At 56.3% G+C, this 13919-nt stretch overlaps 4 protein-coding genes across 4 annotated transcripts; 2 read left to right on the top strand and 2 right to left on the bottom strand.

Moving 5' to 3' along the window:
- Nucleotides 1-2473: 2473 nt before the first annotated feature.
- On the top strand, nucleotides 2474-6132 carry ACRALDRAFT_1030011 (uncharacterized protein; the record flags this gene model as incomplete). Its single annotated transcript, XM_071014885.1, has 2 exons — nucleotides 2474-2619; nucleotides 2757-6132. 2 exons carry the CDS (start codon nucleotides 2474-2476, stop codon nucleotides 6130-6132), a joined length of 3522 nt encoding a protein of 1173 aa, XP_070877791.1.
- Nucleotides 6133-6812: 680 nt separating this feature from the next.
- On the bottom strand, nucleotides 6813-9901 carry ACRALDRAFT_2047029 (uncharacterized protein; the record flags this gene model as incomplete). The annotated part of the gene is made up of 4 exons (XM_071021526.1): nucleotides 9798-9901; nucleotides 9609-9716; nucleotides 8413-9532; nucleotides 6813-8361 (listed from the first exon to the last, which is right to left on the bottom strand). The coding sequence occupies exons 3-4, from the start codon at nucleotides 9366-9368 to the stop codon at nucleotides 6813-6815; spliced, it is 2505 nt and encodes an 834-aa protein (XP_070877790.1). The 5' UTR covers nucleotides 9369-9532; nucleotides 9609-9716; nucleotides 9798-9901.
- A 472-nt stretch (nucleotides 9902-10373) lies between these two features.
- On the bottom strand, nucleotides 10374-11609 carry ACRALDRAFT_1080461 (uncharacterized protein; the record flags this gene model as incomplete). The annotated part of the gene is made up of 4 exons (XM_071019022.1): nucleotides 10374-10512; nucleotides 10591-10691; nucleotides 10806-11150; nucleotides 11346-11609. 4 exons carry the CDS (start codon nucleotides 11607-11609, stop codon nucleotides 10374-10376), a joined length of 849 nt encoding a protein of 282 aa, XP_070877789.1.
- A 715-nt stretch (nucleotides 11610-12324) lies between these two features.
- Nucleotides 12325-13244, top strand: ACRALDRAFT_1075214 (uncharacterized protein). The gene is made up of 3 exons (XM_071018347.1): nucleotides 12325-12552; nucleotides 12631-12662; nucleotides 12743-13244. Exons 1-3 carry the CDS (start codon nucleotides 12460-12462, stop codon nucleotides 12864-12866), a joined length of 249 nt encoding a protein of 82 aa, XP_070877788.1. The 5' UTR covers nucleotides 12325-12459; the 3' UTR covers nucleotides 12867-13244.
- The last annotated feature ends 675 nt before the right edge of the window (nucleotides 13245-13919 follow it).

The raw sequence follows: 13919 nt of genomic DNA, 5'->3' as shown, positions 1-13919 counted from the left end.
CCCGAAATCATGACAGGGACAAAGGCCCGAGGTGGAGGGATAGAAAAGCCGACGCATCTCGGCAGGTTAGACTAGGTCTTCATCTGATTCGGAAAGCAATAGCCATGGTTGGCAGGCGTTGCTGGGGGACATGAGCAGCCGTTGTCTGCCGGCATGAGTACAGACATGCAGGGGAGGTCTGGCGGGCCGAATAGACAGCCATCACACTAATTGGTATGGTTCCTGTGGCCTAAGACGGTTGTAGTGAGGCAAAACAACATATGCCGTGGCTCATTCTGGATTTCGATTTGAGGGAATGGGTCCAAGTTGCCATGTCGCAGTCAAGGCTCGGTCGCAGAGTATTCCGCGGTCCAGTGGACAGGACTTGAAGACCCTACCTATTCGGTCGGTGTCCTGCATGGTATCTCAGCTCGGCGGCCGAGGTGTGTGAAGACCGATGGACATCCTAGGCGCTAGGATTGTTGTGGTTCTTTGGCGTCCTCAATGGAAAGGAATCATAGAACTTTCGTTACTTTAGCTATGGTACGGAGGATAGCTGTAGACTAGGCAGACGGTTCTAATACCTTACGGGCCTCGTTTAATAGCAAGTCGATGGTAAGGGTCAGACGTCTACGTTGTATTCGATCCGGGATATTGTCTTGTGCTGGAGATGACCGGGAATAATTATCGAAGAGTTGAGTGGGGAATGATGGCACTGGAAGATAATCACGTGACGTGGTACGCGCCATTGAAGCCGAGGCGGGTTGGCGAGCTGCCAAAAATAGAACACCCAACCACTAGGAGTGGAGCACGGATAGATACTTCGTACGACAGTCCCGTAATAGGTACTTGGAGCATTCAGATAGAACCCGACCTTTACACGCACCTACGAATACATCAGCGTACGTTTGGTACAGCGGATAAGGCAGTTGAAAAATGATGCGGATACTTGTTATGGAACCAGAATGAAAGCAAAAGACCAAACTCGTAAGGATAGTGGTTCATTGTTCATCATTACAGAATGTATGGACGAGAAAGCAGGGAGAAACGAAGCCATGTGATAGGGCATGCTTCACATCTTAACGCAGGATTCCATGGCCACCCGCTGCATGCTGTACATACGACTCGAGCTTACTGATAGGTTGGTGGTGTGCATGAGGTTGGTGATAATAGTTGGCCAAACATCCGTCCCTTGATATCCCGGGGCCATTTACCCTCGAGGCTTTCGTATTTTACTCTTCCGTTGGTGCACCGTGCAAAAGAAAAAGGATCGGGCACAAAAAGTACGGAGAGGTGCCGAAAAACGGTCATGCCGCCTGTCCTTCTTCTGTCCCTTTTCTTGCCCCTTGGACAAGGTCATCCCGGTCTTCGGCAATGCTGTGTTGTTGTATCGCAGGTAGGTCCGCTTTGGCCTGATTAAGACAACATCCTTCGGCAAGGGTTGATACGTTTCTAGAAGATGGCCATCGTGTTTGTTTCGATCTTGACAGGAGCAGATGATGACAAGTTTCCTAGGATAGTACTGTACTTGGTATTGATACTTTGATTGTATTTTTCTTCTTATATATTTCATGGGATGGAATATCGTGTGTTTTTACATGGTATCCGTAGTCGTGACTGTGCCACCTTCCCACCACCAATTAGATAGTGGTGCTCCCGTGTGTAACGAGCACATAAATTACGGAGTAATTATACATGCTCTTGTGGGGCGGATGCTCCGATGGCCCTACGGGGAAAACCCGAGTCTGACGGACGGGAACAGATACTCTGTTGGTACTTATCGAGTACTTTGTCGGGTACTTCGGGTAGGGCGACGAACCTCAAAGCTTATCTACCTAGTTCTTTGTGGCAGGGATTTCTTTATAATATATATATATAAAAGAAGGAACTGTTTGAAAAAGAATAAGCAAAAAGCCTCAGACATGTGGCGAAATGATTTAGGCATTGTGCCTCGTACGAATACATACTACGACGATATCGCATTCCATGCTCGTGTTTGTAGTGTACCTGAGGTCATTCATATGTACCTCTCTGGAGACGTACAACGTACGAATAGTCCCGGCCTGTACATAGGTAATGACAATACCGGTACCTGGACCGTGCGCCATTATGCCACGAGCAACAACAGGAAACTGTCCCAGTCGCTGCTGCCGAATATCCCTTGGGTTGTTCCTCTCGCGCGCTTACTGGAAAACTTCACCCCTCTCTCGTCTCGCATCCCACCATCTCGAATCTATCCCTCCATCCTTTCGGCGTGTCTTTAGCTCGTCTTCCCCTTCAATTTCGCCTGGCTTTATACGATTTGCCGTCGCCCGTTGCTCCTTCGATCATGGGGATAATCGCGTATTCGTGATCTCCTTCGGCGTCCTTTGTTTTGCAGTAAAAGAAAGAAAAGAAAAGAAAAAGAAAAGCAAAAGCAGGGTTCCATTTTTCGAATTCAACCGATTCCACTTTCTCGAGAAGCTGGGAGCCATATCTCCCCTCTCCGTCCGCCATGGCTTCTACCGATATAAATTCTCAACTAGACCATGATCAAGTCCCCGAATCACGCCCCGATGGCCCTGCTCTGCGCCCTTCCGCCGAAAAAAGGCCATTGACCTCTCTGGCAGTTGATCGCCTCCCAGACGAGATTATTGAACAGTAGGAAGACCCGTCTCTTTCGTCGCTTGGTTCTTGTCAACCCTCTATTATAGTCTTATCCGTCCCAGTAGTGCTGTCTCCAACCCTTTCTTGAACCCATCCCTTGGATTCATTGCTAATCCGCTCTGCCTCTGAAGGATCCTCCAAGTTGCCGACCCCGACTCCTTTGCCTCCCTTATCCTCGTCAACTCAAAATGGCGACGAGTCTCCCAACAGGTCCATCTCTACGCCCACCATCTTCAAAAGTGTGCCTCGTACGCCGCCAGCCACAGCGCTTCCCCCAGAGACGACAACGACGACAGCGATAACGGCAGCGAGCAAGACCATGAACAGAAGCTGCACGACCTGCGTAAGGCTTTTGCCCGCGAGGTGAAACGCAACTTATTCGAAGCCTACCTGCGCCCCTCCGAAACCACCATCAAGCTCATCTCCAACTCGATCAGTTCGTCATCCTGTCCCGGCGGCGAAAGCATGCAATTCAGCCCTTCGCCTCGCGGACACCATCTCCTGGCCTACAATTCTTCCCGAATCTATGTCATTGATGTCCGCAACGACACCGTCGATGTGACACGCGAACTCAAGATTCTCCGTCGCCCCGTCTCCACCTGTATCAAGGACGATGGTTCCCGGCTAGCCGTCTTGTCCAGCGAGATGCAGGTCGATCTCTACGACCTGAACGAGTCGCCCCCGCGCCGCACGCAATCCATGGTCCTCGACCATGCTCCGCGAACCATCGCCATGTCCCCGTGCGGTTCCGTCCTCGCCGCCGCCTACGACGGGGGCATCGAGGTCTCTTCCCTCAACCCCGGCGCCCTGCCCACCGACAGGCGGTCCGTCAAGTGCGACGCAGTCGACACCCTGGCCTTCTCTTTCGACGGGACCCAGCTTCTCGGTACCACCATCCAGTCGTCCTCGCCCAATACTGTCGTCCTAACGGCCCCTTACTACGACCCGGCCAACATCGTCGACAACAACATGATCGCCCTCTGGACTACCTCCATCCTCTTCCCCAACACCAGCCGCGACTGCAGCCACGCCGTCCTGCTGCAGGATACAAGTCAGGAGGAGGCCGCCTGGACTTTTACCTACGATCGCAGTTTCGAGACGTTCCGCGCCGTCCGCATCGACGACCTACGCAACGGCACTACCTACTTCACAGGGCCCATTCCCAGCCCGCGCGACCAGGTGAAGCTCCTCCCTTCCACCTCTCCTTCCGCTACCTACCACGGCGACCTCGTGGCAGCCGCTTTCAAAGGCAAGGATGTCTGGGTCTACGGCGTTCCCGAAGACCTCGACGCTGTCGCTGAATGCGCTTCGTCAGCCTCTTGCGATAATAATGGCTTGGCCGCTCTCGGTGGACGACGCAGCAATGGAGAGGCCCCTTCCCGCACGCCGTCGTCGAGAGCTCGGGAGAGCGGCGCGAGGCCGCAGTGGCAGCTACTTTGCGACAAGCTGCGCAACACCTTCGTTTGGGGGACGCAAGTGGCCGAGGTAGAAGGCGTCGACTGTGCCAAGTGGGTATGCGGCTTCGGCGGCTCGTCGTCACGGGAACGCCTGGTCATCGCCGCTCGGGGGGTCACGCCTCCTGGCCCTATCACCGAGCCAGGGGATATCGATTTCATCGACGGAGGCAGGATTACTCTCCTCGATTTTGACTACGGCATCGAGGATGGTGTCAAGCGGGAAATCACCATCGAAGTTGGGACGAACGAGCCAGAGGTCTTGGAGGAAGAACAGAGGGACATGGCTACCGAGGTTGCTATCGTCCGCCGCAGGACTGTCGCCCAGAGAACGGGCAACCGCGGCGCTCTTCTGCGCGCTGCCACAACTGCCGGTACCCGTGCGGCGACACCACCGGTACCAGATATTCCGCCGCCGAGCAACCATCATCGTGCGACCGTCAACGACGACGACGACGACGATCCCCTCGTTCCCCGTCGTATTGGGCTGCCGCCCAGGCCAACTGGACGACCATCGACCTCGGAAGGTGTCCCGGAAGAATCAGAAAGCGCCTCTCTTATCGAGGCGCAGGAGGCCGTGGACGCGCCTTATTCACATGACAACCCTCGTTCCACGACCACGCTCCGTCGCGCAGCTACTGCGGCTGCCGTCAACCGACGCCGCAACCCGCCGCCTCCGGTTGCCGGCCAGGTCACCTACAGCCGCGCAGACGGCCGGCGCGAACATCCCCACGAAAGCGACGCGGACAATTGGGTGCCTCCGCCGCCGCCCTACCAGAAGGAAGATCCCGGTGACGTGCCCGCGTTCCTTCGACACGCTGCCGTCCGACCCGAAAACGACGGTCCCGCGACGTCCTTGCCGATCGCCAGGCATCAGACAGCAGCCCCCACAATGGGGCCATCGGTGGCTCCCACTCATGTCCTATCGACGCATCGTAGGATAGCAAGCGACGGTACTTCCGTAAGCCGACTCCAGAGCGAAGAGCTCGCCCGGCCGACTACTAGTGCTTCGATCCAGATCAGCAACCACACCAGCAGTCACGTTCCTCTCAACGACGACGATATTTACGATGTCTCGCCCCCAGACTCTCCTCGTCTCACCGCGCAGCCATCTAGCAGCAATGCCCAAGCAACGGAGCCCCGGATGCAGCCCCCAAACCTGGCGTTGCGAATCCCCTCACCGATGTTTGGCGCGCCAGTCGATCCCAGCAACCATGCGCAAGGCCGCCCCGGTTCAGGCGAGCCCATTCCGGGTGGGCAAGTTGCAACTGCCACCACGTGGGCGCCCGGTTCAGGAGAGCTTACGCATTCCGCATCTTGGCACGGGCATGCCCATACCGCGCCACCGATTGGCGCAAGCGCGGACGAGATGATTGCGGCGACGTTTCCTCCTCTCCCGAATGGCCCTGATCCCCGGTCCAGCCTCGGCAGTCGCGGATCGGCAGGTCATTCCTCGGTTCCGCGTGTGCGCCTAGGAAGCCGCGGTGAGAATGTGCCACATGGTGACCTCTCTCCCTTACCGCAACACATTCCTCTCCCGCATACGCCCCTTCAGCCCGCGTCGAACCCGCCTGCTGAGGATCAACCGCTCATCATCAGCACACCGGATGGCGTGAGTGGTGTTTTCGATCCTCCCGGCACGCATGATCTGGGGCCGCCCAGGAGCGAAACTCCTATTCTGGCCCCTATTCCTCGGCACCCGCACACGGATCCCGATGGCCGCAATACCGCGGAGCGGCTCGACCCTTCGTATGTTCCACCATCCACCAGAACGCCAAGGAGTCTCATGCCGTCGTGGCTTTCGGCACCGTCGACCACACCCAACGGTCAACGGTCGAACGGTTCGCTCAATCGCAAAGCCAGCCGGGCCGAACGGAGCGCTGCGAAGAACATGCAAGACGCGAAGCGACGCGGATGGAAAGGGACAAGGAAGGGCAGGAAGAAGCACGTTGATCATGAAGTTGCCAGCGCGGCAGCTTGGACCGACGTGTCGGCCGTCAGCAGAACCCAGGCTACTGACAGCAAGAAACATAGGAAATGCGTCGTCATGTGAGAGCAGGAGACGAGGACGCGCAGATATGCGATACCCTGCTTTTTCTCCGGTCCGCTTTTTGTTTTGTTTGTCTTGGCCTAGCGTATATATCTGGAGTCTTGGGATTTTCATGGGGATTTTCATGGCAAGATCCAAGCGCGGCGTTGGGAAACTTCTCGTCTTTACAATTTGGAGCAAGATATGTGTACATTTTTCTGATGAAAACGGATATAGTCGAGATGTGTTATTATCTTATCAATGTCAGATTGGATGGGCAGTTTGTGTCTTGCCGGATATATACGCTGATAGCAAAGATGCATGGCCGTTTATTAATGGAAGAGGGGATGGGAGGATGAGTACGAGAGGCCTAGACATGCCTAGGGACTATCTTGGGGTGCACTCTCAGAGCATGCAGGAGTGTTTTGGCCTGGCTTCGTCGCTGGGGTTGGATGAGTTTGCTATGGTACAGGAGATGGGAATTTATGTCTTGAACAAGAGAGAATCACGACACCTATGCACATGTCTGCCCGTACGGCCTGCAAAGAGAAACAGGGCAATCATCGCAGCCCAAGTCGGCACTGGAGATGGGAACGTCATCTACCTAGGACCAGGAGAGGTCTCCCAGGAAGCCATCTACGTCACAAAAGGCCATCTTGGTTTGTCCTAGTAAGCCCAGACGAGTAGAGGGGGAGTCGGGAGAGTCACCTCGCCATCCCAGGTTCTTGTCCGTCGTCCTGCTCATGGTCATCGTGTCCGCCGCCATGGTCAGATTCCTCATCACTGAATTTCAGCGCTGGGCCGTCGTCGCCCTCTTGCATCTCACGAGTTTCCCGATCCACAAGCATCCGGGCCCGCTCGACGGCCACGACATCGAGCCAGCGCCTCTCAGCGGCGTGGCGACGTGCCATCTCCCGCGCATCGGCCGCTAGGCGCTCCTCGAGCCGGTAGCGAGCCGCGTCGAGGCCTTCCTCTCGAATGACGCGTTCTTCCTCGGCACGGACCTTGAAAGTGGCCAGCTCGTCATCCCGCCAGCGGGTCCAGGCGCACCAGCCCTGATCCAGTTTGCGTCGCAGCTCCTTCATGGCCCTGGCTGTAGCGGCGTCGGCGGCGGCCGGGTTCTTCGCGCGGGTGGCGGCATAAAACTGCTCGAGCTGGCGCAAGTAGGCGGATTCGACATGGCGCTCGGCGTGGACGCGGGCGGCGTACTCGCGACGTAGAGCCGCCGCGCGCTCCATGACCTGGGCTTCGAGGGCGGCGTCCAGTTCGGCGCGGCGGTCAGCGTGTTCCGTCTCGAGGCGGTTCCGGGCCGTGGCTTCCTCGTCCCTCGCCGAGTCCTCCTCGACGTCGTGGTGGTGCTGGAGGAGCAGGCGGTGCTCGTCGCCCAGACGGTCCAAGGTGTTTCGTAGTCCCGCGAAACGCGTCTCGACGAGACGTCGGCGGATGGCCTCGGCACGGGCGCGTGCACGTTCCTCCCTGGCGCGGCGTTCCGCTTCGCGGCGCTCTCGCTCCTGGCGGAGGAGTTCGGCCTTGCGGGCCTCCTCGCGCTCAAACTCCTCGATCTGGCGCAGGGCTTCGCGGAGCTCGGCTTCCTCCCGGGCCTCGATGCGGGTGCGCTCCTCGCGGCGGGTGGCGGCCATGGTCTTCTTGAGGTGCAGGTCGTCCATGGTGCAGCGGCAGGTCTGCCAGGCGGCGGCGCAGACGTAGCAGAACTCGTAGCCGCAGCGGCAGGTCATGTGCTGGCAGGCGTCGCTGTGCTCGACCAGGGCGCGGCAGCGAGCGCAGTGGAGCCAGCCTTCCTCCTCGGCGAGGGCCTCGGTGAGGGCGGCGTTGCGGTCGAGCGGGCAGGCGTCGGTGTTGGGGTGCGGCGGCTCGCGGCAGAGCGTGCAGGTGGCGTGGCCGGCTGGGCAGCGGGCGGTGCGGTCGGCTGGGTTGACGTTGGCGGGCGGTACGAACATGCTGCAGGCAGGGAGGGAGCAGTAGATCCGGTCGCCTACGGGGATGTTCCATTCGATGGAGCGAGCGGCGAGGGAGTCGCGAAGTTGGCTGTCTTGGGGGAGATGGCTGCGGATGGTTTGGGCGGGGATCTCGTTGAGGCAGCATTTCGGGGGCCAGTACTGCTCTTGTTGGCAGGCCGTCGCGATGAGACGCTCGAAGCATTCCGGGCAGTAACTGTGGCATGGAACTCTGATGACGCCGGTGCTGGGGAAGTCGTCCAGGCAGGACACGCATTCTCTGTTTTTCGGTCGGCAACTCAGATCGGGAGGGAGAGAAATAATGTCCAGGGATATTGGAGGAGCTTACACTTGTTCTATCGGCTCCGGCTCCGGCTCCGGTTCCGGGATCAGGTGTGTGGTCGCCTTTGGTTCTTCCGTCGCCAGAGCCTTGCCCTTGGGGGTATTGTTCGTATGTGCAAAGGCGTCGTTGTAGACGTCGTTTGCCCAGAGAGGACCAGGGCCGTGGTAGTCCCCTCTACCACCCACCCTCAGGAATCGACTAATGTTAAATCTTCGGTTCTTCTGACGCTTCAAACTCGACCCACGAGGCATGGGTTCGCGGGGGGTTGAGCTCCCTTTGCCAAGGGCTAGCATAGAGCCGGCGATGTTCGCGTCGAGGTGTTCCTTGATGTCAGATTGCTGCTGTTGGAGTTCTGGTTCGGGCCGGCGCTCGTGTTCCTCGGGTGGGATGATAATGGGAAAGTACGGCTCGGTTTCCTCTCCCGGTCCATCCTGTCTGGCGTTCTCCTCTTCGGCTTCCCTTTGCCTAGCGGCCGCCTCTTGCAACCTGCGATTCCGCTCGTCGTCCTCGGCAATGCGGGCCTTGATATTGTCGATCGAGGCGGCAATGATGTCGAGTAGGATGGAATCTGTCACGTCTCTGGTGTCCTTTGCTGCTTCTGGAGGTTCGTACCTTGTCCAATCTATGATGGCGTCGTCATCTCCGTGAGGGGCAGCGTCCGAGATAGGAACATCTCCAGAAGTTGAGGGCTCGATGACGGACTCACCGTCCGATGAGCCATTGGTCCCTGGGGAGCCTGGTATGGCCTTGGCTTTCCCCTTCTCGTCCACCTTCTCCTTTACCTTCTCCTTTCCTTTGCCCTTATCTTTCCTACGTTTGGGACTGGGCCCCGTGACAAGGTTGAAGGGATCGCCGTAGAAGTCGATGTAGTTGGCAGGGACAACAAACTTCTGACCGACTTCCTCGTCTTCCGATTGGATGGCGCTACGTGCGGCGGGGGTTTGGATACGAGCAAGAGGCATTGGGTTGACGACTGGGGAGCGGAGATGGGTGCCAAGAAAGCATATAGGAATGTAGAGAAGAGAAGGATGAGGATGCTAGTCAGAAATGGGGGAAGAGGAACTAAGTAGCGGGACATGAGCTGACGAGATGGGTTTGTCCGCAGCGGCCTGAGACATAACAAGACCTGGCGTAATGAATCGTATTAGGTGGTGAGTTGGTGAGAAAACCCAAGACATGGACATGAGATGTGAGATGCGTGCCGTTTATATGTATGATAGAGTCAAATCACCACGGGAGTTGGGACCATGGTGGCGGCCACAGCCACGGGCCATCCTTCTAGGCGCGCCTCGCGTCGATTCACGGAGTCCCTGGGTGACAACAAGGCGCAACCGCTTGGTTAGTCTGTCCTGAGATGGTAGTATGATGCTGGTCGGCCCCGAAGCACTTACAACGGACTAGATGCGTTGGCGTCCTGGATGAGCATAGACCGGTCCTTTATCTCTAACTAGAGACGCTTTGATGGGCATGGCGCTATGGCCTTGATGGCCGAGGCTGATTTCTTTGAGGATGGCATGAGATGAACGGTAAGTTGTCGAGGCAGACAAGAAAGAAGGGCAAGTCGATAAATGGTGGAGGCACATTGGCGAGGCGCAGAGATTTGTGGCTGTACCGTGGCGAGGCTTTGACGTGCTGAAGCGAATCGGCGTCGATGTTCGAGCCACGTGCACTCCCGGCGCGAAATACAAGGTACACCTTACCCAGAGGCCGGTGTGTCTCGGTGAGTTGGTATGTATTTCGGTGTGTCTCCCCCTGAATGAACGATCGCAGCCGCTGCCCACTCCCCGTCTTGGCTTGGGTGTACGTGGAAGGGTATGAAACGCTTCAATTCGACAAGATAATAGCTGAAAGAGGCAGGAATGACATGTGCGGAATGGCCGAGCTGCTTTACATACATTGGCTCACAAACTGGAGTGTCTGTGGAATGGTGATGTTGGGGGAAGTCTCGCATGACGACGGCAGCTTGTCTACAGCTTGGACTTGGACTTTGCTTTGGTAAACTCGATCCTGTTGGTGCACGAGCCGACGTTCTCAAGGCCGACCTCGACCACGTCGCCATCCTTAAGCCATAGAGGCGGCTGGCGTCCCATTCCGACACCCTCGGGCCTTGGACGAGTGAAAGTCAGCATCCGTCCCATTTTGTGAACAATAAAAATGGCAGGGCCCCGGAGTGTTGCTACTCACGTCCCTGTGAAGATGAGATCGCCTGGTTGCAGGGTCGTTCCCTGGCTCAAAAGGGCAATGGACTTTTTAATGCCGAAGATCATGTCCCTGGTCGTATTGTCCTGCCACATGAAGTAGACGTTAGTGACTGCCGTCCCTGACATGGAATCCAATTCCACCCCGTCCCCCAAGACCAACAAAAAAGAAAGAAATAGAACATTTCCGACGCAGCTCACCTGAACAGTCTCTCCGTTCAATTTCGTGTAGAGCCTGAGGCTCTGCGGGTCCCGGATGACGCGAGAAGTGACGATACCCGGGCCGTAGGGGGCCCAGCCGTCAAACCCCTTGCCGAGGGACCACTGGCCGCCTCCGCGCTTAATCTGCCAGTCGCGGTGCGAGACGTCGTTTCCGACGGCGTAGCCCAGGACGTAGTCGAGGGCCTCGTCCTCGGCCACGTCCGAAGCAGCCTTCCCGATGATAACGACGAGCTCGCACTCGTAGTCTAGCGTGCTGCCGGTCTGGGCGATGGGGTGTACCGGGATGGGGTCCGAGGGCCCGGACAGCGACGTGACGGGTTTGTACTATGTTGAGTTCAGGGGTCGTCAGATCAGAGGTCTACTAGCCGAGGCAGAAGGACGGAGGAGAGGGCGTACAAAGAGTATGGGGTAGGAGGGGATAGGTAGGTTAGACTGCATCATGGTACCAAGACTCGGCATATTAGCGAGTCACACGGCTCGTATCACACGTGAGAGATTCAGAGTCTTAGTTCCACCGACCTCCTTGGCGTGATTGGCATAGTTCAACCCCAAGCACCTCACGGTCCTGACATGTTCGGGAGCCAAGGGGGAGAGAAGCTGGCGGATATCGGCAATTTCGTGTGAGACGTCATGCCGTCCGAAAATGTCGCCCTTGATGATGCGGGCCTGTTTCGCCTTGGCAATGTCCGCCTCTCCGGCGGGCAGGATAGCGTCACCGTAGTAGGTGCGGCCGTTGCGGGCGAGGAAGCGGACAAGTCTCTGCAGACCGGGACGATCAGCCATGAGTATACCATCGCCGGGTGTAGGATGATCATTGACGGGATTTTTTGTTATTTGATTTTCCCTCGCATTTCATAACAGACGGAAGCCGGGGTTCGGTGGTCTGGCAGTCGGGCATCGGCGAGTACGGCAAACTCACCGAGAATGCGGCCATTGCGCTGGCGGATCACAAGCACGGTTCAGAACGTAGGTCCTTTTTTCTTTTTTTGCACAGATTTCTCCGGAAAGAAACAGGCCTGACTTAAGACGGAAGAAGTTCTATTAGTCGGCAAAGGGAAAAGGGAATCAATCGTTAGACGAAGTCGGTGATCTACACAGCTACCGATGATGTGATTTCGCGGTCGGTCAATCGGCATGTACAAACCGGGCTTAGCGCACTCCTAAACTCAAGACTCCCGTTTTGTCAGGCATCCGTGACAGCTACAGGGTCATCCCTAGGAAAGAGTCTTGAAGCAGACAGAATAGAAAGTGCACGAGGATGTCTTGAAAGGAGCAGGGTGAGAAATCGTCGTCCAAGTCTTAAATTTGGAGCGCCGGACCTTGATATCTGCAAATCGCCGGTACAATGGCGTTGTACGGAATAGTGGCGGAGGAATGCGCCACAATTCGGGTGGCTTGGTTGGACGGTCCAGATGATTACTAATGACGTAACAGTCTGCCCTCGGTACCTTGGTGGCCGACTGACCGAAATCCTAACATCAACACGCAACGGGCGCGACTGCGAGAGCTCACTCAATAGCTCCACGCCTGGCCATTCGCTCGACTCGACAGAGGTAGTTGTCTGTTCTGCCCTCTAGCAAAGCTCGACATATAGACGACCCACCTGAAGCCCACAGCACTGCGGCGCGTGTCCATGGCGGTCCGCAAGCGAGGCTTGTCCGGGCTCCAGAGAGAGGTCCTCTCTCTGTATCGGCAATGTCTTCGAGCGATTCGCAACAAGCCAGAGGTATTTCCTTATTGAAGACGACGCGGCATATATACGATATGGGGAAGCTGACGTTTGGCACTCCGTGATTACCCATAGGCGACTCAGCCTCATTTTCGATCGTTTGCCCGGTATGGCTCCCCGTTAACTCCCCATGAGTCCCTACGTCTCCGATACCATGGCGACTGACGAGAACCCCATATATAATTAGGTCCGAGTTCGATAAGCACATCACCATCGATAAACGCGACTTTGGCGCCATCGAGTTTCTGCTCAGAAAAGGCCGCCGTCAGGTCGAGGTCTATGCGGCCCCGGGTATCAAGGACATTCGATAAGACGGAGAAGCAGAAGCACAACACCGACCTGTTTTTGCTCGCCACTCTCGCCACTCTCTAGACGGCCGCCAACATCACGACGGTAGAGTTTGGTCAGCACATTCGAGGAACACACATATTATAGGCCCCTTTGGAGAGCACGGGGGAGTTGTGATGAAGAACAGCAACAAACAATAGCAACAGCAGCAGCGCCATCACATGCATATTGATGGCGTACGCCCGGGACCTGTGGCCGAACATGTCGCACTGTCCTTAGTTGGATGTCGTCAAAGAATCCAGCCCAGGCTCCAGGGAGCACTCTGAGCCGCTTCGAATACGAAACCATCGGTCCAACCATTCAAGGTGCCCCAATCAACACGGCGCTCAATAATGGTGCTGTTTTTTTTTTTTTTTTTTTTTTTTTTTTTTTTTTGCAAGTGGCAAGTGAGGATGCCTTGCTATGCCGTCTCGCTCGTTTGCCAAGGCGATTCGAATGTCGAGCAGAGTGTACTGAAAAACGACGCAGCTGGGGAGGCCGACCGACCTTGGGCTTAATTTCAGAAGCCATCGTGTATTATACTGAATGTGATGTACAAATGAACCATGAGCTTCAATGGATGCGAGTTCAACTGCAGCCGGACTTTACATGGAACAAACACTGCGTGGGATTTCCAACTGGGAAGCCTGGATGAAACACACAGATGCGTGACCTGTTCTGCAGCCTGGCGACGAACCTAGACAGGGAAGACATCTTTTATCTCCCATATGGTTGGGAAGCTGCAGGGAAGCAGTCATCACCCCGTCGTTGTGTTGCGTATGCCGGGCCCTCCACTCGGAGCGGTAACGTTTTGGTTTTCAGCCTCGTCCACCGAGGATGCAAGTATCTCAGGCTGTTTTCTTCTCGGCGCATTTCCTCTGCTTATCGAAATCTCAAAAGGCATCCTTCAGAAAAAGAGCAGGACAATGAAGAGGCGGGCGTCGATGAAAGGGAGCTCGCCCTTGGTTTCGGTTCAAGGTGGTTGCGTATCTGGACAGCTTCTTTTCACAACTCGGATCTCAGCATCGTCTCAGCGT

Source organism: Sodiomyces alcalophilus (assembly GCF_042370955.1).
Source record: "Sodiomyces alcalophilus JCM 7366 unplaced genomic scaffold ACRALscaffold_2, whole genome shotgun sequence".
In the NCBI taxonomy this organism is placed as follows: Eukaryota; Fungi; Ascomycota; class Sordariomycetes; order Glomerellales; family Plectosphaerellaceae; genus Sodiomyces; species Sodiomyces alcalophilus.
This window is presented reverse-complemented; position numbering and strand designations above follow the sequence as displayed.